Source organism: Aspergillus pseudodeflectus (assembly GCF_044049435.1).
Source record: "Aspergillus pseudodeflectus strain CBS 756.74 chromosome Unknown BJX68scaffold_17, whole genome shotgun sequence".
Classification (NCBI taxonomy): Eukaryota; Fungi; Ascomycota; class Eurotiomycetes; order Eurotiales; family Aspergillaceae; genus Aspergillus; species Aspergillus pseudodeflectus.
In genome coordinates, this window is record NW_027263793.1 from 616,955 (window position 1) to 643,703 (window position 26,749).

General features: G+C 51.4%; 10 protein-coding genes across 10 annotated transcripts; 7 read left to right on the forward strand and 3 right to left on the reverse strand.

Moving 5' to 3' along the window:
* Positions 1–163: 163 nt before the first annotated feature.
* On the reverse strand, positions 164–1,656 carry BJX68DRAFT_254805 (putative protein kinase; the record flags this gene model as incomplete). Its single annotated transcript, XM_071042936.1, has 5 exons — positions 164–348; positions 399–561; positions 620–921; positions 975–1,294; positions 1,349–1,656. The coding sequence occupies 5 exons, from the start codon at positions 1,654–1,656 to the stop codon at positions 164–166; spliced, it is 1,278 nt and encodes a 425-aa protein (XP_070900109.1).
* Positions 1,657–2,088: 432 nt separating this feature from the next.
* Positions 2,089–3,041, forward strand: BJX68DRAFT_266096 (putative protein kinase; the record flags this gene model as incomplete). The annotated part of the gene is made up of 3 exons (XM_071045402.1): positions 2,089–2,375; positions 2,425–2,753; positions 2,827–3,041. 3 exons carry the CDS (start codon positions 2,089–2,091, stop codon positions 3,039–3,041), a joined length of 831 nt encoding a protein of 276 aa, XP_070900110.1.
* A 643-nt stretch (positions 3,042–3,684) lies between these two features.
* BJX68DRAFT_266097 (uncharacterized protein) lies at positions 3,685–4,301 on the forward strand (the record flags this gene model as incomplete). The annotated part of the gene is made up of 3 exons (XM_071045403.1): positions 3,685–3,914; positions 3,976–4,098; positions 4,172–4,301. 3 exons carry the CDS (start codon positions 3,685–3,687, stop codon positions 4,299–4,301), a joined length of 483 nt encoding a protein of 160 aa, XP_070900111.1.
* Positions 4,302–7,517: 3,216 nt separating this feature from the next.
* BJX68DRAFT_275236 (GMC family oxidoreductase) lies at positions 7,518–9,432 on the forward strand (the record flags this gene model as incomplete). Its single annotated transcript, XM_071047800.1, has 2 exons — positions 7,518–7,763; positions 7,822–9,432. 2 exons carry the CDS (start codon positions 7,518–7,520, stop codon positions 9,430–9,432), a joined length of 1,857 nt encoding a protein of 618 aa, XP_070900112.1.
* Positions 9,433–9,785: 353 nt separating this feature from the next.
* Positions 9,786–11,228, reverse strand: sec17 (alpha-soluble NSF attachment protein SEC17). Its single transcript, XM_071049612.1, has 5 exons — positions 11,021–11,228; positions 10,819–10,942; positions 10,387–10,693; positions 10,122–10,296; positions 9,786–10,059 (listed from the first exon to the last, which is right to left on the reverse strand). The coding sequence occupies exons 1-5, from the start codon at positions 11,051–11,053 to the stop codon at positions 9,817–9,819; spliced, it is 882 nt and encodes a 293-aa protein (XP_070900113.1). The 5' UTR covers positions 11,054–11,228; the 3' UTR covers positions 9,786–9,816.
* Positions 11,229–11,369: 141 nt separating this feature from the next.
* BJX68DRAFT_254808 (DUF726 domain protein) lies at positions 11,370–14,496 on the forward strand (the record flags this gene model as incomplete). Its single annotated transcript, XM_071042937.1, has 4 exons — positions 11,370–11,871; positions 11,904–11,908; positions 12,273–14,277; positions 14,318–14,496. 4 exons carry the CDS (start codon positions 11,370–11,372, stop codon positions 14,494–14,496), a joined length of 2,691 nt encoding a protein of 896 aa, XP_070900114.1.
* Positions 14,497–15,439: 943 nt separating this feature from the next.
* On the forward strand, positions 15,440–18,025 carry BJX68DRAFT_69203 (alpha-galactosidase). Its single transcript, XM_071049613.1, has 3 exons — positions 15,440–15,613; positions 15,660–16,266; positions 16,321–18,025. Exons 1-3 carry the CDS (start codon positions 15,496–15,498, stop codon positions 17,861–17,863), a joined length of 2,268 nt encoding a protein of 755 aa, XP_070900115.1. The 5' UTR covers positions 15,440–15,495; the 3' UTR covers positions 17,864–18,025.
* Positions 18,026–19,138: 1,113 nt separating this feature from the next.
* BJX68DRAFT_275237 (SDR family NAD(P)-dependent oxidoreductase) lies at positions 19,139–20,078 on the forward strand (the record flags this gene model as incomplete). Its single annotated transcript, XM_071047801.1, has 2 exons — positions 19,139–19,202; positions 19,255–20,078. The coding sequence occupies 2 exons, from the start codon at positions 19,139–19,141 to the stop codon at positions 20,076–20,078; spliced, it is 888 nt and encodes a 295-aa protein (XP_070900116.1).
* Positions 20,079–20,102: 24 nt separating this feature from the next.
* Positions 20,103–21,240, reverse strand: BJX68DRAFT_69211 (F-box protein). The gene is made up of 2 exons (XM_071049614.1): positions 20,982–21,240; positions 20,103–20,917 (listed from the first exon to the last, which is right to left on the reverse strand). The coding sequence occupies exons 1-2, from the start codon at positions 21,144–21,146 to the stop codon at positions 20,204–20,206; spliced, it is 879 nt and encodes a 292-aa protein (XP_070900117.1). The 5' UTR covers positions 21,147–21,240; the 3' UTR covers positions 20,103–20,203.
* Positions 21,241–24,901: 3,661 nt separating this feature from the next.
* On the forward strand, positions 24,902–26,513 carry BJX68DRAFT_235945 (uncharacterized protein). The gene is made up of 6 exons (XM_071039942.1): positions 24,902–25,501; positions 25,593–25,658; positions 25,723–25,794; positions 25,853–25,970; positions 26,025–26,143; positions 26,196–26,513. Exons 1-6 carry the CDS (start codon positions 25,478–25,480, stop codon positions 26,400–26,402), a joined length of 606 nt encoding a protein of 201 aa, XP_070900118.1. The 5' UTR covers positions 24,902–25,477; the 3' UTR covers positions 26,403–26,513.
* Positions 26,514–26,749: the final 236 nt, after the last annotated feature.

The window sequence follows — 26,749 nt, forward strand, 5'->3', positions numbered from 1 at the left end:
CACATAGCCCGCGAGTCTGATTGAATACGGAACACATCTATTAGTAGTTGGCATGGATATGTTTTTTCATTATGATTATCCTCCACTAGGAAACACAAGGTTTACTGGGTATCTCTATTTAGTGCTTAGCCCAAGTTGGTGCCAACATACTTGAGGAAGATGCTCAGTAATCGTCTCCTCTCACCCATTCGTCTGCGAAGAGATCCTCTGCAGTCGGTCGGTCCTCAGGCCGCCATTGCATTGTTTTACGCAGGAACTGAAGAAAACGCCTCTTATTTTCTCCTTCGAGCCGTGATTCGCGAGATTCGAGAGTCTGCGTTGGGATTTCGGCAAGGCCTCGCCAGTTACCTATGCACATTTTAGCAGCCATAGAGCTTGAACAGGGCTGTGGCAATTACCATTCTCGTCCCAGAACTTCAAACTGTCCTTACTTCGTCTCAGAAACTCGAGGGGTGGCGGTCCCAATAGTGCAACCATCTCTGCGTACCGCTTGGTATGGTCGACTTCACTGTCAAGGTTGTGTGTTTGGAAAAGATGCCCTTTCTCGAATAAAGTCCATGCCTATGAGATGTAAGTGAGCTGCACAAACAGGTGAGACGAGAACGGAAGCTATTTGTACCATTTGACCCACGGCCCAGATATCGACTTTGTTATTCCACTTCATCCCCAGCATCACTTCCGGTGCTCGGTACACGCTCGGCATAATCAGGCCAGTCTGACTACTGCTGCTGTCTGCAATTCGTGCTTCTCCCAGATCAGAGAGTACGGGCTCCCCGGTTGTTACTGGCATCCCATGCGTGGTGTATATTGTTCGGCCAGGAAGTTGCTTTCTTGGAGATGGATTAGACATCTCGTCCTCTTCTATCTCAAGAAGGATTGACTCGTCATTAATACCAACAAGGAGATTATTTGGTTGAACATCTAGAATTTAAGGTTAGACTGGTTTTAAATAGGCAAATGTTTGAGGGGTGTACCTGTATGAATGATATTCGCTCCGTGCAGATAATCTAATGCGAGAAGGATATAGCGGATGGTGGGTCGAAGCAGTTCCTCTGGCAAAGCATCGTCTTCAAGACAGCTCATAAAGTCACGAATATCAACACCAGATGGTGCATACAGGAGACATGGATGTACGCCATGCGGCCCCGTGACTTCAAAAACCTCAAGAGGAAGTCTAACATGCTTCTTCCCGGGGTGTTCTTGTGGAAGAGCGCTTAGGTGCTTCAGGATTTCTACTTCTGGTAGCGGTCGCTGACTCCGGACATGGATTTTTAACACCTGGTAGCAATGATCACTAAGGGATATTTCTGTTAGCTGGTTCTGTCCATGAATTCCCGGACTACCTTACCGAAGGTCTTGACACAACCATACCGTTGATGCTGAACCGAAACCCAGCTTGGTAAGAACTTGGTATCGAGAATTCAAAACCTCTCCGATCTGTACTGGATAATATCGCTCTGCAAGATAACCAGGAAGGGTTTCTTCCTCGATTTTCGTAGATATATCAATGGCGTCGAAGCCCGAACCGGGGAAAGCGCGTGGCTCAAGCGTGCGCGTGGTGGTCAAGGTGCGTGACTTGAGGAAGGGAAACGGGCACAGAAGCTTGGGGGAAGTAAATCCTGCTGTACGAAGATTGAAATGTCCACTATTCGTCATGTATGTACCGCATGAAGCCACCCTTACGAGTCTCATGGCGCTCACTCATAATTTCTGGCTTGCGTCTCTGAGAATCATCGTTCGGCTCGGCGTGTGGAGCTGGGGAGTCTGTCTACATAATTGCGGACGGCCCCACACCGCCTGTAGCGCCCACCCCAGCGCTATGTAATCGAGCGAATGAAACCAGGGGCTGGATGCACTGGAAGAGAAAGCCGGGTCAAGAAGACGTGAGATGCAATGTTGTTGAGAAACGACACCGTCGTGACGTGTTTAAGATCACCAATTCAGGTCCTCAGTTGGAAGAGAGCATGTCCGCCTCAGATGACTATGGCAACCTTGCTAGGACCAGCTTTTGCATCTCGAACACGGCTAAGCACGCTTCGTACCAGCGCAAGAACACAAGCGGCGATAAGAGCGCATTCCAGAGTGAAGATGTCCTCGCTATGGGCGAACATCACAGCGTCGTCGAAGTCGTTCTTAACCCTGCCACTGGGTCAAAAATCAACGCCAAACGCTCCTGAAGAGCCACGGTTGCTTCCCTCGAGTGGATTCACAACTATCAGTAACGATCAGCTCGTCGAAGAGGAGGAGCTGCCTGATTATCGAGCTGAGCGATTCTATCCTGTTCGACTTGGTGAGATTTTTTACAACCACTACCAAATAGTCGCGAAACTTGGTTTTGGTTCTTCATCAACTACTTGGCTGGCTCGAGATCTAATGTGGGTGTTTACGAGTTTTTTGCTTCCATATTCTGGTTAAATATTGCAGAGCTCGTCAGTATGTCGCGCTTAAGGTCTATGTGCATACTTTATTGGTTCATCGTGAAATTCCATTTTATCACCACATTGCCAGCCGCATCGCAGATAGTTCACATCGAGGACAGAATAACATCCGGAGATTGTTAGACTCCTTCGAACTCAATGGTACACACAGCAAGTACGTTATTCTTGTCTTTGAAGCCGCACAAATGAGCCTGCGTGACATGAGAGTGGTGTTCAGGCGAGATGGATTCGACGAGGACTTTGTCAAAGGTGCCATCATCGAACTCCTCCAGGCCTTGGATTTTCTTCATTCACAGGGAGAAGTTGTCCATACTGGTAACGTGCCCTCGCCCCCCCACAGTTTTCCGTGGTTTAACCCGTTATTTATTTAATCACTGATATGCCATAGATATACATCCTGGCAACATGCTTCTGGGAGTTTACGATAACAACTTGTTGAAGAATCTTGAGGAAAAGGAATCCACATCCCCAGTGCCTCGCAAGCTGGTGCCGTCCTCACGGACCATCTATCTCTCGCGTCTTATGCGTCCTAGGAAGGTCCAATGCTGCTATCTGACTTTGGCGAGGCCAGGATCGGCCCAGGACCTCATGGTGGTGACATAATGCCTTTAGAATACCGGGCCCCAGAAACATTACTTTACGTGGGGTGGAGCTATCCCGTGGATATTTGGAGTGTTGGCTTGACGGTAGGCACTAATTTAACTTATTTATGTACCTACCCCCGCAAGACTGCTGAAACTTGGGCGACCAGAATCCAACCGTATATCCGCCATACCAGCCCGTTACTTGTCCCTACATTATTGAAGACTTCAGATATTAAAATTACCTGACACCGTTCTTTTAGGTTCGGACCGAAAGCCCGAAGAGGATCAGCTTCCGTGGCCGCACAGCCAAAAGGTCCTGCAGACCGGATGAGCCAAGAAGGCGTCATTATCACGAGCCTGGTGCAATGCACATTATTATATAGGGTCTACTCCGCAATAGAATGCCCCCGAGAAATTCTCCGAAATCTTCTCCGAGCGCAGACATAAACGGCTATGGGGTTTGAAGCTGTCTCTTATACCTACCGTAGGGAACCTCGGAAGTTGAGCTGGGGTGGAGATGATCAGTTCGGTGGATGTGGAGCCCTAAGTACCTAAGGGGCCTATACTTAGGCGCATATAAATTCTTCAGACAGCCAGATTCCAGCACGGACTAAATCCTCATAATCACTGAATTACCTGATCACAACTACCCATCGAACAAAATGCTGTCTTTCCGCATAAATACAACATATCTCGGCCTCCTCCCCCTCCTAGCCCTAACCCTAGCCGCTCCCTCTTCACAGGGACAAAGTGAATTCACCAAACGCTCTGTCACCTGCCTAACAGTCGGGTCCACCGCAACCGCAACCTGGACAAACAGCGCCGGCCAAACATGCACCTTCTCCGGCGTCGTCGGGAGCAACTACGGCTCCAACAGCGCGGGCTCGGGAGAGTACGCTATGTCGCCCGACCACTCGATTCAGAATAATTGCTAATAAACCTCCTTATAATAGCTACTCCTGCAACGGCCGCTGCGGCGCTGGATGCACAGGGACCGCACTGGGCAACGCCTACACGCAGGACTGCTTCTCGCATGATATCTGCTCGTATTTTGAGAATGCGAGTGGGGGGTCGAGGTGGGATACCACCTACATATCATGGTACCTTTCACTATATAGAGCGTGGTATACTGATTGTGTTCGTTTGTAGCGACCCCAACTGTGGCGCAGCGTACGACGCCGCTGTGGACGATACCCTGCTTGGTGTTGCGTATGGGTGCTCGCAGAGTAATCCGTCAAATGCGGTTTCGAAGCCGGCTGGGAGTCCGAGTTGTCTGTAATAGTGACTCAACCGGAAAATGGTAGAGCTGTCAGAGACGAGCGATGTGAATGGTTGGATGGGGCGGCCGGTTACCCGTGGAAGTGGAAATCGGAAAAAGGCCAAAGCATGGATGCGTATCGGACCCTTATCTGGTTACTGGCTATGAGGAGTGATATAATGCAGCATCATGATATGTGTATGACCAGATTCACTCGAAGCGTCCAGGGCCCATACCGGTATCCATTCCATTTTCTAGGTTCACCACTAAAAGCTACCTAAGCGTTAGGATAGAGGAGACTGGATATTCGGAACTTCTATTTGACGCTAGTAGTTGTGGTCAGGGAGCTCGCCAAACTTACAGGAATACCTGAGTTGGGGTGATCTGCCATCAAGGGGCTGATATGCTAACCAGGTACCATACCATTCACCTCCGGAAGCCCTAAGACAGCCGACCATCTGTCTACAACCCCCCAACGACCATAGTGGGACTCCCTCGTAGTATCAGTGACTTGCATTGGGGGCACAGTAGCCCAAATGCCTGTCTTTCTGAGACGTCTTAGCTGGATACAGGGTTCACCATCGCCCTCACACCTGGCTCGTACCTCCATATTAGGGCCAAAAAGCATAATTCTGGTTTTATGAGTCGAGAACAGGACATCTTTACATCTTTCAAGAGAGAAATTGATGAAAGACTTCCACTGCACTCTGCCAGCTTTGATTAGTGCATCTGTCGGTTGAGCCCGGTCATATACAGCACATTGTCAGCGATCGTTGCTAAGCAAGAAGGCGTTATTCATCTCAGCCTTAGAACACTTCATTAGTATAAAATATTGGGATTCGAGTCCGTACCAGCAAATTTATAGTTCCGACAGAATCCACCGGACAGATCAGTCTGCACCCCTCGCTTCGCCACCATCGCACCTGCACCTACCATATGCGCCCAAAGAAGCAGGAGCAGCGACCGAAACAATATCGACATTGTCTGCATAGCTCGCCAAAGCGGAATCAGAATATCGCTTCAGAGAAAACAACTTCAGGCTATGAACAACGCCGATCGGCACCATTTATAAAGCAAGCAGCCTGTTCCTGCTCCTCCTGCCCCTCCTGCCCCTATCGCACATGCTCTATCAATTCAAAGGAACAGGGAAACAGCGCGCGTATCCTGCAATTCCCATTGAAGTGGCGGCTGCCAACAATTTTTCACCAAGATAGAAACCAACGAGTTGGATTCTGTTCTGCATCGTGGCTGAAGGATACGAGGCTGCGCGTCTGGGCACGCACCACGGCGGTTGTTCTAGCCTGCCACGAGGGTGCAAGGGTGTTTTGGCCCGTAGCCCTGTAGGTGCTGCCGGCTACCTATTTAGGTTTATTCTGGGGCTATCAGGGTGGTCTATGTGGGCCGGCGTGCGTGACCTTGGTATGGTAGTGATGTTGAGGATTCAGGCTGAGCAATAAGAAAAGGTGGTCTCGCTCGCCTAATTTAGTTTATTCAGCGATAGGATAAGATAGGATACGAATTGTCTGTGGCTTTCCCCAAGAATGCCATGGGGTGGGCGGGCATGGCCGTGCCTACATTAGGTCGGTGTACATGTGCTCCCCATTTACAGGATCCGTGCTCACTCGCCGAAGACAGTCTGATTAAACTAGATCAAGTTCCTCATGATTTACCGGAGAATTCAAGCCCTGGTCAAAGCAGGGATATAGTAAATTGGGATATGGACCTCGCAGGCGTGGGCTATTAGTAGTATTTGGACTTTTTGCCCTCAAAGAAGGTTATATCTTTGATAGACCTGGTTAAAACGTCACGCTCCTGCTATTTTAACAGTGTTAAAACATCATGGATATAGCCGTGCAGGGCTCCAGGTTGATTGTTAATGGCTCTTTCCACCAAGATAATTTAAATAAGTTGAATAAATAGAGCATGAAGCTCATGGCCAGCATTACTAACTTTGACTAGTTACTTTGGGAATCTCTCTAGCTAGTGGCCTAGGATAAACCAGGTTGCCTTAATATTACACTTATCGTATGGCTTCAGCAGCTAGTTAATGCAAATGGTGGCTCCAAACGTGCCGCGGGACATATCTGTTATGGTTGAAGGGGAGCTATCTCGTCACCTCGTGTATTAATCCTAACTATCTTTATCAATGCGTTGCACCAACTCAGATCAAGTAAGGAAAGACCTTACCAATCCAAGCCGCTCACCGCGTCGACGTCAATGCCGTACCCGACTAGAACTCGTCTGACCATTTTTGCGTAACGGTACGCAGATTGGAGCTGCTCAGGTCGAGGACAGGGAGTAGATACATTGCTGAAAGGATGCTCCTTTTATATGGTATTTGTTCCAGGTATGCCGTGGCATGACGTTGACCCCTGCAATATGTGACGACGGCAATCTGATGCAAAAGAACAAAGAAAAGGAGGGGCAGCTACAGCTACTTTAAAGTTCATTCCGTTGGAAGAAGGATGATACTACTACTGGCTGCTACCAGTCGGGGTATGCGATCTATAAGATACTAAAAAGGCTATAAGAGATAGATAGGCCTTTACTATAAGTAAAGTAAGTATATCTTTATAATATAGTAGATTAACTTCCTAGGGTATATTATTATACTCTAAGAGATTAAGATAGAACTATTATAAGTAGCTATTATCTATAACTAACTAATACTAGAGATAGTTTATAATATTCTTATCAATATATAAAAAAAAGTTTTTGGAGGTGTGTCCTAACAGGCCTCCGTACCTGTTTCGCCCCTCTCGCAGGATTCGCGCTACAAGCCATTTCTATGTCTTGGCTCAATCAGCCTCAAGGTTGGTCTGGTTTGCGAGTGCAGCAAATTACATCGCAATTTGCCCTCCAAGAGGCATTCTGACGATTATCAACGTAGGAAGAAAGGTCCTTGGATGCTGCTGACTATGGCATCAATACCTGGAAGGCACCCCCGCTGCGAGAAATGCTGGGTTCAACGGATAAATCCCAAACGGTGGACGGAATAATAGAGGTCTAAGAATCCAAGGCGTCCATGATCCCTGTCAATGCTTGCCCATAACGGTCGAGCCGCGCAGTGGGTGGCCTAATAAGCGCCTAGTCGAGTCAACAACAGCCGAATTTAGTGAGGGATAGCATTCAGCCCGTGAGGGGTAAATCGTTCTCTCGAGGTCCTTATAAACTCCCGTCTCTCCCCCTCTTGTCTTTCATGGAACCTGTACCTTCCTCGATCGCTTACATATCAAAATGGCCACTATCGACACAAACTCTGCCGCCGGATTGCACGACGCAAGCTTCGACTTCGTCATCGTCGGCGGCGGGACATCAGGCCTCGTAGTCGCCAACCGTCTCAGCGAAGACCCCAACGTGCGAGTCCTCGTCCTAGAAGCTGGAACGAACCGAGTAAACGACCCTCGAATCCAAATTCCCGGACTCGCCGCGACAACATATGAGAACCCTGATTTTGACTGGGACTTTCGGTCGATTCCGCAAGTATGTTAAACATCACCATCTCACGGGGTGGGTTTGATTGATACTAACGTCCGTACAGGAACAGCTCAATGGCCGCACACTCCTCGGGACAAAAGGGCGCACCCTCGGCGGGTCCTCAGCTATAAACCTTGGAATGGTTGTATACCCCTCACGCACGGGGCTGTCCGCCTGGGAGGCATTAGGAAACCCCGGATGGGGCTGGGAGGACTTTGAGCCCTATGTGCGCAAGTTCCACACGGGGACTCCACCGTCAGAGACCGTGCGCGCCTTCTTCGCGGGGATGGTGTCCGAGAAAGAAGACCAGGGCGGTGATGGGCCTGTCCAAGTCTCGTTTGGTGATCAGTACATGCCGTACCATGGTGCGTGGCTTCGTGCATTTGAGGCCCTGGGATGGCCGCAGACTGAGGATCCCATTAAGGGTGGTCCTGCGGTTGGACCGTTTGTTACGCCTGGGGCTGTTGATCCGGTCACGCATACTCGGAGCCATGCTGCTGCGGCGTATTTGGGTCCTGATGTGCTGCGACGCGAGAATCTTCGTGTCGTCACGGGTGTCCGGCTTGAGAAGATCATCTTTGATACCTCCTCCGAGGCACTCACCGCGACAGGCGTAACCTTCACAAAGGACGGCCAACCATACACCGTCACAGTAACCCACGAGGTGATCCTAGCAGCTGGCGCAACCCAAACCCCACAACTCCTCGAGCTCTCCGGCATAGGAAATGCATCGCTTCTGCAATCCCACGGGATAACGCCCCTGATCAACCTCCCCAGCGTCGGCGAAAACCTCCAGGATCACGGCAACATCGCGTTCGGATACGAGGTCGCAGACGGGATGCCCTCGGGCGATATGGCGCGAGACCCCGCCGTCGCAGCCGCAGCCATGGCCGCGTATCAGAAGGATGGCTCGGGGCCACTGGGCATGGTCGCGATGGTTTCAGCATTCATGCCATGTCTCGATTTACCTGGCACCGAGCGCGAGAATCTCCTCCGGAAAATCAACACCTCGCTAGATGACGCATCCCTTCCAACCATGTACCGAAAGCAATATACCATCCTCCGGGACATGCTCAAGGACCCCAACGAGCCAACGGCACAATACGTCCTCGCCCCCTTCCAGATCCTCCCCCGCACGGGCCCGAATCCCCGAGATATCTTCAGCATGAGTCACCCAGGAAACTTTATCAGCATCACCTCTTTGCTAAGCCACCCGTTCTCACGGGGCTCCGTGCATCTCGCCTCGTCGGATCCCACCGCAGCACCTGTAATCGACACCGCTATCCTCCGCCACCCCGTAGATCTAGAACTCCACGCGCGCCACAGTATCTGGATGGAGAAGATCGCCGAGGCGGAGCCTATGGCATCGCTCCTGAAACCCGGTGGGGATCGTCTGCATACGCCGCAGAAACTCGACGCCACGGACCTCGAGCGCGCGCAGGAGTTGTGTAAGGAGCTCGTTCTTTCGATGTACCATGTCTGCGGGACGTGCGCGATGATGCCCCGTGAGGATGGGGGAGTTGTTGATCCGAGGCTGAAGGTCTATGGGACGCAGAATGTGCGTGTTGTCGATGCGAGTGTGTTTCCGCTTGTTCCCCGCGGGAATATCCAAGCGATGGTCTTTGCGGTTGCGGAGAAGGCGGCGGATCTTATCAGAGAGGATTTGCTGCGGTGAGTTGGTGGATTTGTATTTGGGGAGGAGGTTTGTGGTGTAGAATGAGGACGGTGTGTTATTTACCCTCGTACTTTAGTGCTTGATGAGTGCCTAGTGTTAGGAGGAGCTTGCTTGTTTTATCTCTTACCTGAGCTCGAGGGGCTACTTGTGATCTGTCTTTCCATGAGTTCGAGCTTGCTCACTGGCACTATGAGGCCACAGTAACCTGTACGGAGTTATAATTGATATTTATGACATCGTCATGATAGTTGCAATGAAATTATTGCTAGCAAAAGCAGACCTTGTATTCGTAGACTCGGATATCCGACAGTCAACCGGATAGTAAAGAGACAGCAGGCGATATCGAAAATAAAAACAACAATAACATTGAACTTCCTCCACAATCTAAGCAAAATCATCCTCCTCCGGCCCCTCAATCCCATTCTTAATCCTCAGCAATAGAGTCGTCTTCCACTTATCCAGCTTGCTCAGCTGATCATACTGGAACAGCTTATCGGCGAACCCTTCCTGGTCACGTTCCTCAATCATCTGCACCAGGTCGACGAGCAGCTGGTGTTCTCGCGTCGAGGCGAATGTGTTGTCGATCTCGCGGTAGCTTTCGAGGGCGCGGTTGGCGGAGACCATGTCCTGTTGCGTGTTAGTAATTGGGTTTGCAGAGAGAGGAATGGATTTTAGGGAGGGAGACGGACCATTGTAGCCAGGTGGCAGATTCCGGCTTTCAAGAGGTACTCCTTGACGGACCACTTCATCAGCCCGTTGTTGATCGATGTGCGGGAAATGCGCTCATAGTGCTCGATCGCTTTGTAGTAGTCGCCCTCGATGGCAGCAAGGTCAGCCGCCTTGAGGAAGTGCTTGTTCGCAAGACTAATCAACCAGCATCAGCATACACTCCAACAAGCGTACTCGCCTTTCTTGCCACACAACACAACACGGAAGACACGAAGGACAACTCACGCCTCCGCATTATCCGATTCAAACCACTCCGCCGTCTTCTCATAGGCCTCCAGCGCCTTCTTCGTATCGCCGAGCTCAATCTCGTACACTTCGGCCAGGTACTGCTGCTGTGTCGCCGCGCGGCGCAGGTTCCCCTTTAGCACGTAGTGCTGGATTGCAGAAGCGAGGACCCGCACGGCATCCTCTGGGTCGGACTTGCGGTAGACCTTGAAGGCCTCGTTGAGGGTGTTTGCGGCGTCGTCGGGCTCGTTGAGGTTCGTTGTTTGGATGGCGGCGGCGCGTTCGAAGGCTTGGCCGGCTTCTTTGTCTGTTTAGCGGGTAGGAGAGGTTAGTAGAGCTGTAGCTGTTTTAGAGGTTTGAGAAGACTATATGATCTGGTCGAGTCGAGCCTCGGTGCGGCGGAGTGAGATGGGATGAGATGGGCGTGCGTACTCAGCTTCTGGACCCGGAACGCATTCGCGGCTTGTGTGAAGAGGTCTGCGGCATTCTCGTATTTCTCTGTGCGACCACCAAAGAGACTGAAGCCGCTCGAGGCTCCTTGGAGTGCTTTTTCGGCCTAAAAGTGGCATTCGAGGTTAGCGATTGCTCCGTGGTGCTGAGGCGGGGTGAAATGGAGGGGTGGATAGCAGTGTACCTTTTGAATGAGGGCGCGGGGGTCTACGGCCATCTTGTGCGTATTCAGCGAGAAACAGAGGTGTATAGAAAGCGTCGTAATAAAGTCGTGGATCTGAGAGTCAATAATAGAATAACAAAGCCGAGAGGGGAGATATGTTGAGCTGGCCCATTGTCGTCACAGCCAAGACCGGCGGCCGCTGGTCTGGGGCGGTGTCCGCTTTTCCGCCCGAGATTTGGAGCTCACCTCCAATGGGATTTTGTCCTTGACTTGCTTGCGCTCTCCAAGCTTAAAAAGTGAAGGATTCAGCTACAATTCCAATTCGATTACACGTCACAATTCGATCTTCCATCTACACCAATCCCTCACAATGCTTCAACGCGCGTCTCGCCTCGCCTCCGCATCATGCCTGCGCTTGCGCATCAACACCCTCAGTCCGCGACACTACTCCTCAAACCCAGACAACACAGACACCATCGAATCTATCCTCTCAAAACCAACCTGGTCCGTTCGCTCCCTCCTCCCCGATCCCAATACGAAACCCGCTCCCTCAGTCACCCCAGCGCAACTCCGACACCTCCTCCGCCTCTCCGCCCTCCCGCAACCTTCCAGCCCCGAAGAGGAACAGCAAATGCTCGACACGCTCGAATCCCAGATCCACTTTGTAAAAGAGATCCAGAAAGTAGATACGACGGGCGTCGAGCCGTTGCAGAGTATCCGCGACGAAAGCCCTGAGGCTGTGAGGGAGAACACGATTGGATTGGAGAGGCTGAGGGAGGCTATGGCGAAGGAACGCGTGGTCGGGCGGAATAAGAAGATTCGGCGCGTTGAGGGAGAGAGAAATGAGCGGCCTGATGGGGATGCTTGGGATGGTAATGCGCTGGGGTATGCGGGGAAAACCAAGGGGAGGTTTTTTGTTGTTGATACGGCGAACTCTTAGACTTTCTTGAACCCGTCTACAGGAGGGAAGCCCTGGAACATCAAGTCTGCGACAGTATGATCATTAATATTGACAACAGGATACTGTGAACGCGCAAGGCATCGGTTTCCAACGCTGCTGCCTTCTCTGTGACATGGACCCATGCTGAGTCATCCACTATTCACATGTTGGAACTTCAAGACAACAAGTGGACTTCTTCTGTTCGACATCTATCGAGGCCGGTCCTGTTTATCAATTTCTTCATCCTTTTCTCCTGATTCTCCGATGTGGAAAACCCTCAAGGACAAACATGCCAGCGCCTTTGGCTCGGCTCCCAAGCAGGAGTCAAAACAGGACGATCAGTCCCTCACTACCATCCTAAATCGGTCGCAGCGGGCGGACCTAACCGTACTTATTGCCCAGATCGCCCAGCGCATGAGAGACTTGGCCGAGGAGACCTTCAAAACCCCAGACTCCCAGAAACCGAAAACCGCGTCTGACAATCTTATTGATTTGGAGGATGACGATGGTGGTTGGGATTGGGACTCGGACAGGGATGAAAAGGCTAAACAAGCCAAAGCTGATCGTGCGCGCACCGAATATGTACCAACCAACGAGGATGCGAAAGAGGAGGCCGCCTTGTTGACACAATTCGACGACTGGAGGGACTCTGTCCTACTTCGAGTGGGCGAAGTCGTCAATAAAGACGCAGAGGACGACGAGGGAGATTCCTTGCAAGGTGCTCAGCCTGAGAGTCCTCATGAAGACGACGATGGCGACCGCACGTGGAAGAGGTTGTCCAAAGTATATCCTCCCGTGGAGACACCTCTAATTAAACTCCCCAAGCCGAAGAGACTTTTGATACTGCATTCGCTACTCCTTTTGCTGCTTAGTCTGGAGCATTACAATGCTAGATCTCGCGTATTAATGCTGTTCACGGCGTCCAGTCTGGGAATTGGCATCAAGACGCTGAACCAGGATGAAGTCAAGGTCGCCCGGGGTTTACTCGACGCCGCTCTCCAGCTCAGTGCGAGTGGAGAGGCTCAAAGCCCGAGCAGAGACGACTCCTCAAGGAAGTGGAAAGTTGGTATTGCTTCTGTTGCGGGCGCTGTTTTGATTGGTGTGACCGGTGGTCTTGCCGCCCCCTTCATCGCAGCTGGCCTGGGAACCGTCATGGGCGGCCTGGGTCTAGGAGCGACAGCAGCAGCTGGATATCTCGGTGCCCTTGCCGGTAGCGGTGTCATTGTTGGCGGTCTCTTCGGTGCCTACGGAGGAAAAATGACTGGACGCATGGTTGACAAGTATGCCCGCGAAGTGGACGACTTTGCCTTTTTGCCGATTCATGGCTCGCAAAAGAGGACCGAGAACGAAAGAGACGCTGCCAAGGACGAACATCGCCTTCGAGTGACCATTGGCGTCTCAGGGTGGCTGACTGAAGAGAGCAATTTCTACGTCCCCTGGCGTGTCATTGGCAGCGACTCTGAAGTATTTGGCCTTCGCTGGGAGACAGAGGCCCTAATGGATCTTGGAAACGCGATGGACTACTTGGTCACAACAGCTGCCTGGACCGCTGGTGGACAGATTCTATCCAAGACTTTCTTGGGGGGCTTGCTGAGTGCAATGATCTTGCCTCTTGGTCTGTTGAAGATTGCCCGTATAGCCGACAACCCCTTTAGTGTCGCCAAGGCCCGAGCAGACAAGGCGGGCGAGGTCCTCGCGGACGCACTGATCAGCAAGGTACAAGGCGAGCGCACCGTCACCCTCATCGGCTACTCTTTAGGCTCGCGAGTGATCTACTCTTGTCTCCAAAGTCTAGCGAAAAGACAGGCGTATGGACTGGTAGATTCAGCAGTTCTGATGGGATCACCAACACCATCAGATGCACCAGATTGGCGGCGCCTCCGACGAGTCGTCAATGGACGGCTGATCAACGTCTACTCTGAGAACGACTCTGTGCTTGCATTCCTGTACCGAACAAGCAGTCTCCAATACGGCGTCGCGGGCCTTCAGCCCATTGAGAACGTGCCTGGCGTCGAGAATCTAGATGTTAGCGACATAATCAGCGGCCATCTGCGCTACCAGTACCTTATCGGGCGGATCCTGAGAACCCTAGCATTGGAGAGCATCAATGCCCGCGAGCTTGCTCGAGAAGAGGCAGCGTTGGCTGCAAAGGACAAGAAGCAGGAGCAGCAGCGGATCCAGAACGAGCGAAAGGCGGGTATTGAGGGTGACAAGGAGGCGGCGCGCAAGAAGTTGGAGAGCGGCGAGATTGCCGAAGAGGAGGAGCGCAGGATCCAAGAGGCGGAGGAGAATCGGCCGAAGCTGCCCCGTCGGCCTGCTCGGACCCCGACCGGGAAGAGTGAGAGTGGAGAGATTCTGTCTGGCCCTGGTTCTGGAAGTAATATGGTTGACGGCGCCAAGGACGAGCCGTGGCGATCGCTCGAAAGTGACAAACCTGCTGGACGAGAGGAGCGCCAAGTCCAAGCAGCAAAGGAGACTCCACGTCAGATCCCGCGTCGCCCTGTCCAGGCCCAGGTCGAACAGAGTGACGAGGAAACTCCGTCGCGCATCAAAATGACAGACGATGATGAAGACCAGACTCGGCCCGGCGTCACGACAACCCAGGAACCTGCTGAGTTACCACCTTGGCATAAGTTTGAGAATAGCAACACCGCTGAAGGCAAGGAGCGAACTCGGTCCGGAATCAAGGTGGCCCAGGAACCCGCTGAATTACCACCTTGGCATAGATTCGAGAGTAGCAATACTGCCGAAGGAGAGGGGCGCAATGTACATGCCGTGGAGAATCGGCATCGGCTCCCACGTCGCCCCGTTCCTGCACCCGCATCGGCTGAGCAAAGTGACGAGGAGCCCTCTTTTGGCATCAAGATGATCGACAACGACGACTGATAGATTTGTCCGTAAGCCAAGGATATGGCTGGTCGGCTTGTTAGAGATGACCTATAGTACCTATAGTAATGATACACGTGCTGCCGGAGCCAATGAGCCCGAACTCTCATCCCCGATTGACTAAGGATTCTCGCTCCGGCATACAACATGCTTGTAGGAGACACCGGACCTCCAAACGGCAAAAACCCGGCCTGGGAACCCCCACAGTAAGCGGCCTGCAGAAAACTCTATTCTTTTCTCTCGGCCTTCCTCCGGCGACATCCTCTGCCTCCACAGTTTCTCCAGACCTCCGCCTCCCTCCGTATCTACTCCGTACGCACTGGCCTCTCCCCGAGAAAGTGACCTCACAAACCCTGGAACCGTCAAAAGCAAAAGAGGGGTCGCCCCATCAAACACCGAAGATCGCCCCGAAAAAGGAATGTAAGCAGGGGAAACTATGTGGGGGAACGAGGTGGGATTCGCCGACAATTCTCCGGGGGTCGATCATTGCCAATAGATGGCGCTGTGCCTCTGTCGCGTCTGCCAACAAGGGTGCAAGTTCATGTCGTACGATGGCTCACGCTTAAAGGTCAAGGTTTCCCCGCAGGAGGAGAGAGTTTGGTCGTCTGTTCAATCTTTGTCCGGAACTCAAGGCTTTTCCTTCGCTCGTGGGAGCGAGCTTGTTGTCATCATGTTTGGGTCTTCGTCTTCAGCTTCGCCCAGGACCATGACGGCCGCGGTCGTTACGGGTCTTTTGACGGTGTGCAGTCAGGCGCCTCTTGCATTTGCTCAGGAGTCTTCTCAAAATGGTCCGTACTGTCCCCTTCACCACAATATCCCGCTAACATATCGCAGCAATCGTGGTGACAAACCAAACCTTCGCCCTAAACGGCGCGACGGCCTCGTACAACTTCCACGTCGACAGCAGCACGGGCGACCTAATCACCGACCACTTCGGCGCGGCCGTTGCCCCTCCTCTCCCGTCCCCCGTTGAACCGGCTATCAACGGCTGGGTTGGACTCCCCGGCCGCGTACGCCGTGAATTCCCTGACGAGGGCCGCGGCGATTTCCGCATTCCTGCGATCCGCATCCGGCAGAGCGCTGGGTATACTGTTAGCCAGCTGCAGTATGATTCGCACGAGGTTGTCAGTGGGAAGCCTGCGTTGCCGGGGTTGCCTTCAACCTTTGGGGAGGAGGGGGATGTGAGCTCGCTCATTGTGCATCTTGTCGATAGTGTGAGCAATGTGGAGGCGGACTTGGTGTATTCCGTTTTCCCAGAGTATGATGCCGTGGTGAGGAGTGTGAATGTAACGAATCGCGGGGATGGGAATGTGAGTGTCGAGGCTTTGGCAAGCTTTAGTGTGGATTTCCCGGATGAGGAGCTGGATATGATTAGTCTCAGGGGGGACTGGGCAAGGGAGGCGACGAGGCAGAGGAGGAGGGTAGAGTATGGGGTTCAACGGTATGTTTTCTCTTCTTCATGATTAACATTTGGGATGTGATTCTGATCAAATAGGTTTGGGAGTACCACCGGCTACTCGTCACACCTCCACAACCCCTTCCTTGCGCTGGTGCATCCCTCGACCACTGAATCCCAAGGTGAGGCTTGGGGTTTCTCGCTCATCTACACGGGATCGTTCTCTGCTGAGGTGGAAAAGGGCTCTCAAGGCCTTACTCGCGCACTGCTAGGGCTCAATCCCGACAGACTCTCATGGAACCTTGGCCCCGGCGAGACTTTCACCTCTCCCGAGTGCGTGTCAGTCTACTCCAAGGACGGCCTCGGCGGCATGTCTCGCAAGTTCCATCGCCTCTACCGAAACCACTTGATCAAGAGCCAATTCGCAACCTCGGACAGGCCTGCCTTGCTCAACAGCTGGGAAGGCGTCTACTTTGACTTTAACCAGAGCACCATCTACAACCTTGCCCGGGAATCCGCCGATCTAGGCATCCACCTCTTCGTCATGGACGACGGCTGGTTCGGTGACGAATACCCTCGCGTTTCCGACGAAGCCGGCCTAGGCGACTGGACCCCGAACCCCGATCGCTTCCCCAACGGCCTCTCCCCGCTCATCTCCAACGTGACGAACCTCGAAGCAAACGGTACAGCCCTCCGCTTCGGTATCTGGGTCGAGCCCGAAATGGTCAACGCAAACTCGACCCTCTACAATGAACACCCGGACTGGGTCCTCCACGCAGGCGACTACCCACGCACCGAACGCCGCAACCAGCTCGTCCTCAACCTGGCCCTCCCCGAAGTCCAATCCTTCATCATCGACTTCATGACCACCCTCCTCAACTCCGCAGACATCAGCTACATCAAATGGGACAACAACCGCGGACAGCACGAGACGCCCTCGCCAAGCAATGACCACGCCTACATGCTCGGCCTCTACCACGTCTTTGACACACTGACAACCCGCTTCCCTGATGTCCTCTGGGAAGGCTGCGCCTCTGGCGGTGGCCGCTTCGACGCGGGTGTCCTGCAATATTTCCCTCAGATCTGGACGTCAGACAACACCGACGGCGTCGACCGCGTCAGCATCCAGTTCGGGACATCCCTCGCGTACCCGCCGTCCGCAATGGGCGCACACCTCTCCGCCGTGCCGAACCACCAAACGGGCCGAACGGTGCCCCTAACTCTCCGCGGGCACGTCGCGATGATGGGAGGGTCGTTTGGCCTCGAACTTGACCCGTCCGAGCTCGACCCCGAAGAGCAGGCAATTGTCTCTGACCTCCTTGTCCTCGCCGAACGGATCAACCCCATTATCCTAAACGGCGACCTATACCGCCTCCGCCTTCCCGAGGACTCGAAGTGGCCCGCGGCGCAGTTCATCTCGGAGGATGGAAACACGGTCGTGCTCTTCGTGTTCCAGCTCGCGCCGAATGTTAACCATGCGGTTCCGTGGATCAAGTTGCAGGGACTCGATGCGGACGCGCAGTATGTGGTTGATGGTCAGGCGAACGCGACGTACTCGGGGAGCACATTGATGAATCTGGGACTGCAGTTCAAGTTTGAGACCGAGTACGGGAGTCAGGTTGTTTTCCTGGAGAGGGAGTAGATGGTTACGGAGTGGAGTTGGGGCCGCCAGGCCAGACGGGCTATCGTAGACGGTGCCGATGACGACTGGGAGATAGCTGGATGAACAAAAGACCAATCAAAACTTGTCAAAGGATAGTGCAGTGTACCTAGATTATCCATAATACACTTGATACACTCAGCATGTAAGACGCACGGGTAATGCATGATATATAAATCGTGCCCTAATAGTACAAATCTAAAGCTCAGGCAGTTCCGCCCCATTACCCTGAACCACCAATAGCAGGGCGACATAACGGTAGGTGCGACCCTTCTCCGTTACCCAGGTTACGAGTACCTCCTTCCCCTTTTGCAAGTACACGAGAGAGGAAGGTGCGATTGGAAGACCCCCGCCGAGCAGGGAAGGAGCGACCCCTACACTGGGATGAATAGGAAGGAGTGACCGGGAGCTCTATGGACCGGCCCTTGGTCGTTCCATTCCATTGGTATCCCAGGATATGAAGGCTATCAGTTGGGAAGGAATGATGGACTCTTGAGGGAGGGCGCGATGCGTCCCCGATGAATGACCTTCATAGGCACCCCGGTTCCTCTTCTCAACAACCAACCTCATCATTATCGGCATTCGTACAGCTACGTCGTTAGTTCAATTCAACCAGTCTTTTGGTATCTACAGAGCTATCCCTCATGTTGTACTGCTGAGAGGTTCTAGAGATGAAGGATGACGTCATAGCCACACTCCCCTGTGCAGATACAGATGCAGTATTGTCGGACCTGATTCCGAGAACACGAAACTCTTGATTTATTCTAATGCAGCGTGAATGGTTAAGTTGCATCCTGGTTCTGTTCCGGAGCTTGATTGAACGCCATCTAAGAAAATGGTTGTTCTAGACCCCTCGACCAAGCCAAGTATATGGAGAAAAAGCGGGTGACATCGCGATGACGATAAACCGAGCTCTCTAGAAGCTCAAGACAAGTATGACACCACAGAGTCTACAGTCATGCCAGATCATCTTCTCGAATCGTCCAGTCTTGAATTCCATTTCTTTTGCAGCTGTACCAGTCCTGATCGACGTCACCCTGAGGCCATTTCGCACACCACCCATCCTGACCCGTGGCATATATAGACTCACGCAACCCTCCCTTCGCTATAAAAAAGTTCATTATGTTCCGCCCTCTTTTTCGAACCTGCAATCTGTCTGCACAAAACCAGCGAACAGCACTAGCTAAAACTCTCCCGTCACCATACAAACTACAACCACTCATCCTCAACCGATCATTCACGTCCAAAAAAGCAAGAATGGCCGCCGAACACAGCAACGAGCACTTTAGGCTCGAGAATCTATTTAATGTCAAGGGGAAGGGTGAGCGCCTTTACACTCCTCTACCCATTGAATCCATGCTAATTTAGTCCAGTCGCCCTCGTCACCGGCGGCGGCTCCGGCATCGGGCTGATGGCCACGCAGGCCCTGGCCAAAAACGGCGCAAAAGTATACATAACCGGCCGAACACAAGAAAAGCTCGACCGCGTCGCCCAACTCTACAGCAAGAACATCGAGGGACAAATCATCCCCTTGGCCGCCGACATCACCCAAAAGGAATCGATCCAGAAACTCGCTTCCGAGCTCTCCTCGCGCGAGAGCGCCCTGCACATCCTCATCAACAACGCGGGCGTCAGCAGCGCAACGCAGACGGTCGAGCACGAGGATCCCGAGGAGCTGCGCAAGGCGCTCTTTGAGGATCCCTCGAGTAACATGGAGGAGTGGGATAAGACGTACCGGACGAATGTGGTGCAGTGCTTCTTCACGACAACAGCCTTCCTCCCGCTCTTGCAAAAGGGGACGGATGAGCAGCACGGGTGGTCGAGCACCGTCATCAACATCTCATCGATTAGTGGTATCGTCAAGATCAGCCAGCACCACTTTGCGTACAACGCCAGCAAGGCGGCGACGATTCACTTGACCAAGATGCTTGCCCAGGAGATTACGAGCTCGAATCTCAAGATCCGTGTTAACAACATTGCGCCTGGTGTCTTTCCCAGTGAGATGACGGCGGGTGAGAGCGATGAGAAGCAGAAGAGTAGGCTCCCGAAGGAAAAGTATGAGAAGATTCCGGCAAGGAGGCCTGGAAAGGACGAGGATATGGCCGGGGCGGTGCTCTTTACTGCGACGAACCAGTATCTGAATGGGCAGACGATTGTTGTTGATGGGGGGTATGTCCTGTCGACGGGAACGCTCTAGGCCTGCTTGAGTAATGGCAGCTGCAGCGGATAGTGGATGGTGTATTATATGTATCTCTAGCTGAAACGTACAATGTCTATGACCGCACCTAACATATCCCTATACTCCCTCTAATAATCCAACCCTTAGGTACAAAGATAATTACAAATCCACCCCCAAAACGCCGCCTCCTTGACCAACTTATTAACGGCACCGAGTCCCTCAAACAACTTCTCCAGCACGACCTCCTCAACCTCCTCATCTCGCTCGATTTGCTCCTTCCTGAACCTCTGCAGCCCACATATCTGTAGATCGCACATAACACTGCGTATCACACCCAACAGCACCAAGAATCTCCCGACATTATCCGCGATATCCTCGTCCTCGTCCTCGTCATCCCCGTCGTCATCCCAACTCCGGCGCTGGATTTTGCCCGTCGAAGAGTCGACGACGACGTCTTGCGAGAACCAGGTGCCGAGGTGGAGGGGGTCCTTCCATTGCTCGTCTTCCTTTTCGCCTCCATCTTCGTCTTCCTTGCCGCTATCCTCTTCGCCCGAGCCGTCTTCTGAGGATGCTCGTTGCGATGTCTCGTCCACTTTGCGCTTAGAGACCGGTGGTGCATCGTCCTCGGATTTGTTGCCGGGCTCAGCGGGTTCAAGGATCCTAGACGAGAAATCTAGCCGCTCACATTCGAATATCGGAAACCCCGTCGTTTTAAGAAAGGCAAGCGTCTCTGCGTGTTCCAGCTCCTTTGGGATCTGTGTCGCTGTCGGCGTCCAGAATGGAGTGTTTGGTGGGAAGTATCCCTCGAGCCAGGATTTCGTTGGGTATGATTTTGGCAGGGATGTGGGGATGTTATCCTGAACTTATGGTTAATATCTCAACTTGTTGTCCTATAGTTTATGGGTATTAGGCTGTGCATACAACGATACTATAAATAATCCTCGCCCGATCCTCGAACCGCTCAAAGAGCGCATAAGTCTTCTTACATGTCAAGGCGAGAGACACGGCATCCTTGATGCGTGGTAGACTGTTGAATATAAGGACGAGCAGTTCGGCGGGGAGACGGTGGAGAGGAGACAGAGACATTTTGGAATTTGCTGGACCGGTGGAGATGAGAATCGGGAATACGAGGTGCTTATGTAGATTCTTGGAAGGCCCCTTCTTTTAGGGTGGAAACGACGGCGCTAAAATCTACCCTAAGATCGGCTTTGGCCGATTTATACTAGCGCGGTTTTGTATCAGTGGGACATGGAACCCTAACTACCACTACCACTAATAGGCATGGATGTACCCCCGACGTACAATTCAGCTATGGCGTCAAGTGTCGTACTATAAAGGTTTGAAATATTCCCTTCAAGAGAAGTGACTTAGGAAATTCAGCAAGGGTGCTTGGATGCCTCCGTATTTCAGGTAGAAGACATTCGTCCTAACGTCATCACCACCACTCCACTCACCCACCACGAGTGCAAACACGTATATATATGTAGATACAAGATTCAAAAACCCATCGTCCTTCGAAGCTCATCTTCCTCCTCCTCCTCTCCCTGCCATAGACAGTCCAAAGTCCCATCATGTCGATGACAACTCAGCAAGTGATTCCACATGGCCTGATGAGAACCAAAGCCGCGATGGGTCGTGTCACTGAATATGGATCTGCGTGAGCAGCCGTGGCAATGCCACATGTTGCGGTGCGAGTCAACGAGGCCAAGGGCTGCCGGGCGCTTGATCATGTTAGGATAGCGACTGCGGATTCTCTCGATCGTGGTGCTGAGGCTGTCGAGGGGCTCTGGGTGTGGTTTTGGCGGAGGCGTAGTCTTTCCTCTTTTGATTTTCAATTCTTGGGTCTCTGAAGATGGTCCGTAAAAAGAGGGCCGCTTGTCTGGCTGTACTGGGGCAACCGGCCGATAAGATTATGGCTGCAACGGCAACGGGTTAAGGGCAGGGTAGGGCTGGCTGGGGGTATGGCGTGGGAAGGGCAGGTTTCCTCATATACAGGGCATCTGTGCTCTAAAACTCTGGATCCCAGTTTCTGGTCTCATATGTTGATTAATAAACGTCATGTTATATCTCTATTCATTAAGTGAGATAAGATAATGTCACTATGCAAATGGTGGGGACACTGCTGTGTGTTGTAGTAGAGAGCTATCAAGATTACAAGCAAGTAGGAAGAAGACCTGTGACTGCGTGTCTCTGTCATCGTTCGGGTCCAATTTGGGTATCTTGATAATATTGAGTGACTGAACCGACTGAACGCCACCACTGAATCTGCCTACTGTCTGACCACCGAACAGCGCACGTCCTGCTGTGCTGGAGGCATCATCCTGGACCTGGTCCGCGTCCACTTTATGCCAGGCAGGATGATCGACCAGTCGCTTGCTGCGGACGAACACTGCCGAGGTGGGGTAGATGTGGAACCTGATGCTCCCACGCCGGTTGGGGCCCCCTTCCATTGGACGGGCGTGGTTCTTTTAGGCTTACTTGGAGGTACCGTCTGTTTGCAACCTGTCCTGCAGCGAATTGTGATTGGGGAATATTTAAATCTGACACACAGCTGATATCGAAGAAAGATACAAGTGTAGATCCAAATTAGTTAGATTAGTAAGATTAGTTGATCAAGCTAGCTATAACAAAGAGCTGCTACTACTACTACTAAATCCTCCACTCTGCCTTCTTCAACTTGCTCTTTTCTTCTCAGCAATAATACTCAACATAGCCAACTCGCAACCAGGCCCAAGTCCAAAGCCCCTCCACCATGTCTTCGGCGAGCCTCCCAGTGATCGTTCTCGTTCCAGGTGCCTTTGGCACACCTCAAGGCTTCGAGAAAATGCTACCATATCTGACCAAAGCCGGCTACGCAACACACCCGGGATCATACCCCTAGTTGCAATCCCTCTGATCCGTCCAAAGCCTCCTGTTCACAGGATATCGCTTTCTTGCGCGACCACGTCTTACTCCCTCTTTTGAACGAGCACGGCAAAGATGTCGCCATCCTCGCACACTCATACGGGGGTGTTGTTGCAGGCGGCGCAGCAAAAGGGCTTGCAAAGGGGACCAGGAGAGCCCAAGGTCAATCTACGGGCGTCATCGGCCTTGTTTATGTGGCGGGCAATATCACCCTTGATGGAGAATCTCTCTTGACTGCTGTAGGCGGCGCTTTTCCTCCTTTTATCAAAGTCGACAAGGTATGGTCGTACCCAGAACAAACCACCATCGTAACCAGAGGGTAGTAATCTTAATAACTTTTTTATTTCCCAGCCATCTCAGGGCCTTCCTGTCATCGAACCAGCAATGGATATCCTGTACAATGACTGCGACCGTGCCCTTGAGCCGAAATTGGACAAGCGACTGCAGCCACACGCACTCCGAGCTTTCGAACACCCGCCACTGCCCCGGCCTGGGCAGAGAGGAGGTTTGATGGTAGGAGAGCGTATGTGCGTACGCTGGACGACTGTTGTAACCCTTCATCGTTGCAGGATCTGTGGCTGGAGAAGTCCAAGGTCGAATGGGAAGTTGTGGACTTGAAGACTGGACACATGCCATTTGTCAGCCAGCCTCGGGCTTTGGCGGAGCAGATTATCAAGTTCATTGATGGGTTTATTGCAAAGTAAATAGGGGCATACTCAGTGTCTGCAGCATGGTGCAGAACTCGGATCACACACCAGTCAAGTTAGCATGCTCTATAAGTCATCACCAACTGACACCTTCCTAATATAAGACCGACTGGTCAACTTGAAAGCCTTCTGATAGTGAATACCTCGAGAGCAAATTCCAAGCATTTCTACAAACTATTGCGAGCTGAATATATTTTTAGATTGAAAACAGCCTAGGGGGTCTAATTATACTTAGTAAGGATAGCTAATCCAGGCTAGCTACCTTCCACTTGGCCAAAAGGTCACTATGATCAGACCCTATGGTCTGATCTGCCTGGATCGCACCTTATATAGTTTTTATCCATGACACCAGGATTCTGGTCTTGTCATGACATCTCGTCAACCCGTGAGGTCTTGTCATCCCGTAATCTTACAAGGCAGATCTATTGACTGGCAGCATCCCGTGTCCTAGCGCGGCTCTCTGATATAATATTATTGAAAGAAGTAGCACAGTAGTCCTACATCGATGTATATGCGTGCTATGCTTATAACTATTAAACTTTATGGTGTATATAATATTTAGTCTACTAGTAGAAGAATATAAAGGTTTAATTTATTAAATCTAGCTATAATATTGCACTAAATATAGTTAAAATAGGCGTAATCTAACTAACTAAATAAGGAAGTAAAAACAATACAGTAAAATGACCAAGCGGGCGCTAACTAACAGTAAGTTTGTTGTTGAAGCAATTACTAGCAGTCACTACAGTTTGACATCAGCAAACCACTGCTTCCAATTGCGTTTCTACAATATTCGCCGTTTCTACTCTTATCTTCCAAGTAGTCCATGATGCTGCAGCTAACGAGACCTATCGTTCCCACATATGCGTTTATTAATCTGGTAGATGAAGACTATTGATGCTGAGCGGTTCCTTGCCCGCGGACGTATACTGTATCTGTCAACGAGGGTTATGTCGACCAAGTTTCTATTGAGACTATCTTTTATCTTCCCATCTCACATAGATTATTTTATTTTTCTGGAAGACTGCCACCGGGCCCCTGTGGGATTCGAGATGCTTGACGGGTAGACCGCGAGCCTGAACGCCCTGTGTAGAACTGGGCAAGCTGCACGAGAGCTCGCCGGTCACGATATGTAGAATAGAACCGAATTTCCAACTTATCCAAGGGTCTGGGTCTCGTGTAGGTCCTTACATCCTCAAGAGAACTCCATTAAGTTGTATAGGAACATTATTCTGAGCACTAATAGGCAATAATAGGTGCTTGATATCCTGGGAAAGATGTCTGTGACAACACTTCCTCTGCCATGTCCTCTCTCAATTGGTCAGGGGCTCCTACGCATCCACCAACTCGACCTAGTTAGGAAAAAATTCACACGTGATGTGAGATCTCACGTGGTACGGGAGTCAGTAGGCACGTAACTTGGCACAAGGCTGCAACAGAGTTATTCGAGGCAAAGCCGTCGCGGCGAAGGGTCAGGCGATTTTAAAAAGTAGCATCCGTTCTGCGACTGCTTTAGAAGTGGCCCATACAGCCTGCATCGACGGAAAGCGCCTCAATAAGCGCGTTGTTGAGTGCTAACCCATCTTAACCACTGCATGAACAAGATGGTCACTGTCGTTGTAGTGCAAGCTGGATTCCTTGTCTGAGCGTTCAGAGGTTGCAGGTCAGCCAGTGTCGTTTTTTCGGTCGCTTGAGCCGAAATAGCTTATATAATACACTTGGCGGTTAGGTGACGCACAACTGAGCTCTAGAATAATTTCGACTCAAGTCACCTCTTTCGAAACACTTACCAGCACCATCAACTTCATGATGGCAGCGCTTTCGAAAAATGTAAGTTAAGCGTTTCAAAGCTTCTTATTAAAGCACCCTTTCTATTATAATCGCTTTTTTCCGCTTTCCAAGTGCTAATTTATCGGTTTAGAAGTGGTACCAGTGGTACATCCGCGAAGTCGAAGCCGGGCGCCTGGAGCTGCCTGAGTATGAAGAGGTAGGTCTCCTTGTGTTACATTTTATGTCATCAACCGCTTGCTAACTGCTTGAGAACTGGTTAGGATGAAGATGACTACCTCTACTTCTATTACGGCGAGATGTTCTGCAGGATCCCCGATTGCTCCAAGGCTACTGTGAGACTGCTTGTCAACTGCTTGATAGCTACTTACTACCTGCTTGGGAACTATTTAGCACAACTACAAATCCACCAACAATCTGCGCACCCACGTTGGCTCACACAAGGATGTCTCGCTGCCGGTTGGAAATTCTGGGGGTCGCGCTTCACAGGAGACCATTGATGAGGCGGCTAGTGTGTATCCTAACTGCTTGTTAACCACTTGGCAACTGCTTATCAACTACTCAGAGTGGTATAAGGAGCTGTTCGCTGGTGTTGACCCTGACAAAACTACCACTGGGGCTACCGCAAGCCCAAGCCCCGCCCCTAGGGCCCTCTCTGCCCTCCCCAAGAAGAAAGACGGTTCTGTAAGTACTTCTTAACTACTTCTGAACCATTTACTAACTGCTTAAACTTCAGGTTCATGTCACCAACATGAGAGCTGAGGTGGTTCGCATGGGGCACTCTGTGCCTTGCAAGTCCTGTGGTAGCCGTGTCAACTGCTGCAAGGATATCAACAAATGCGACCATTTTGTCTTGTTCAACTGTGGCGACCTGCACCCCCGTGCTGCAACTGAGGAAGCTGAGGTGCCCCAGCCCGAGCCGAACGGGGAAGAGACTGCTTAGCAACTGTTTACCAAGCAGTTAAGGACTGCATAGCAATTGCCTAGAGCACTTTAAGATCTTGTACTTAGCTAATAAGTAATTAGCAAGTAATAAACTATAACTACTTTCTAACCACTTAAAACCTTTACTACTTTATACTTAGTATATATATATAATATATACTACGTAATGAGGATTAAAAATCTAACTACTTTCTAACCACTTAAAATTTGTTTTCCTTAGTATATATTATCTATAAGGTTAAAAACATTAAGTGGCTAATAAGTAGTTAGCAAGTCGCTAAACCCATGCTATTCTAGGCAAGGAACTCTATAAGAAAAGTAATTAATAGTTACTTAGTAACTACT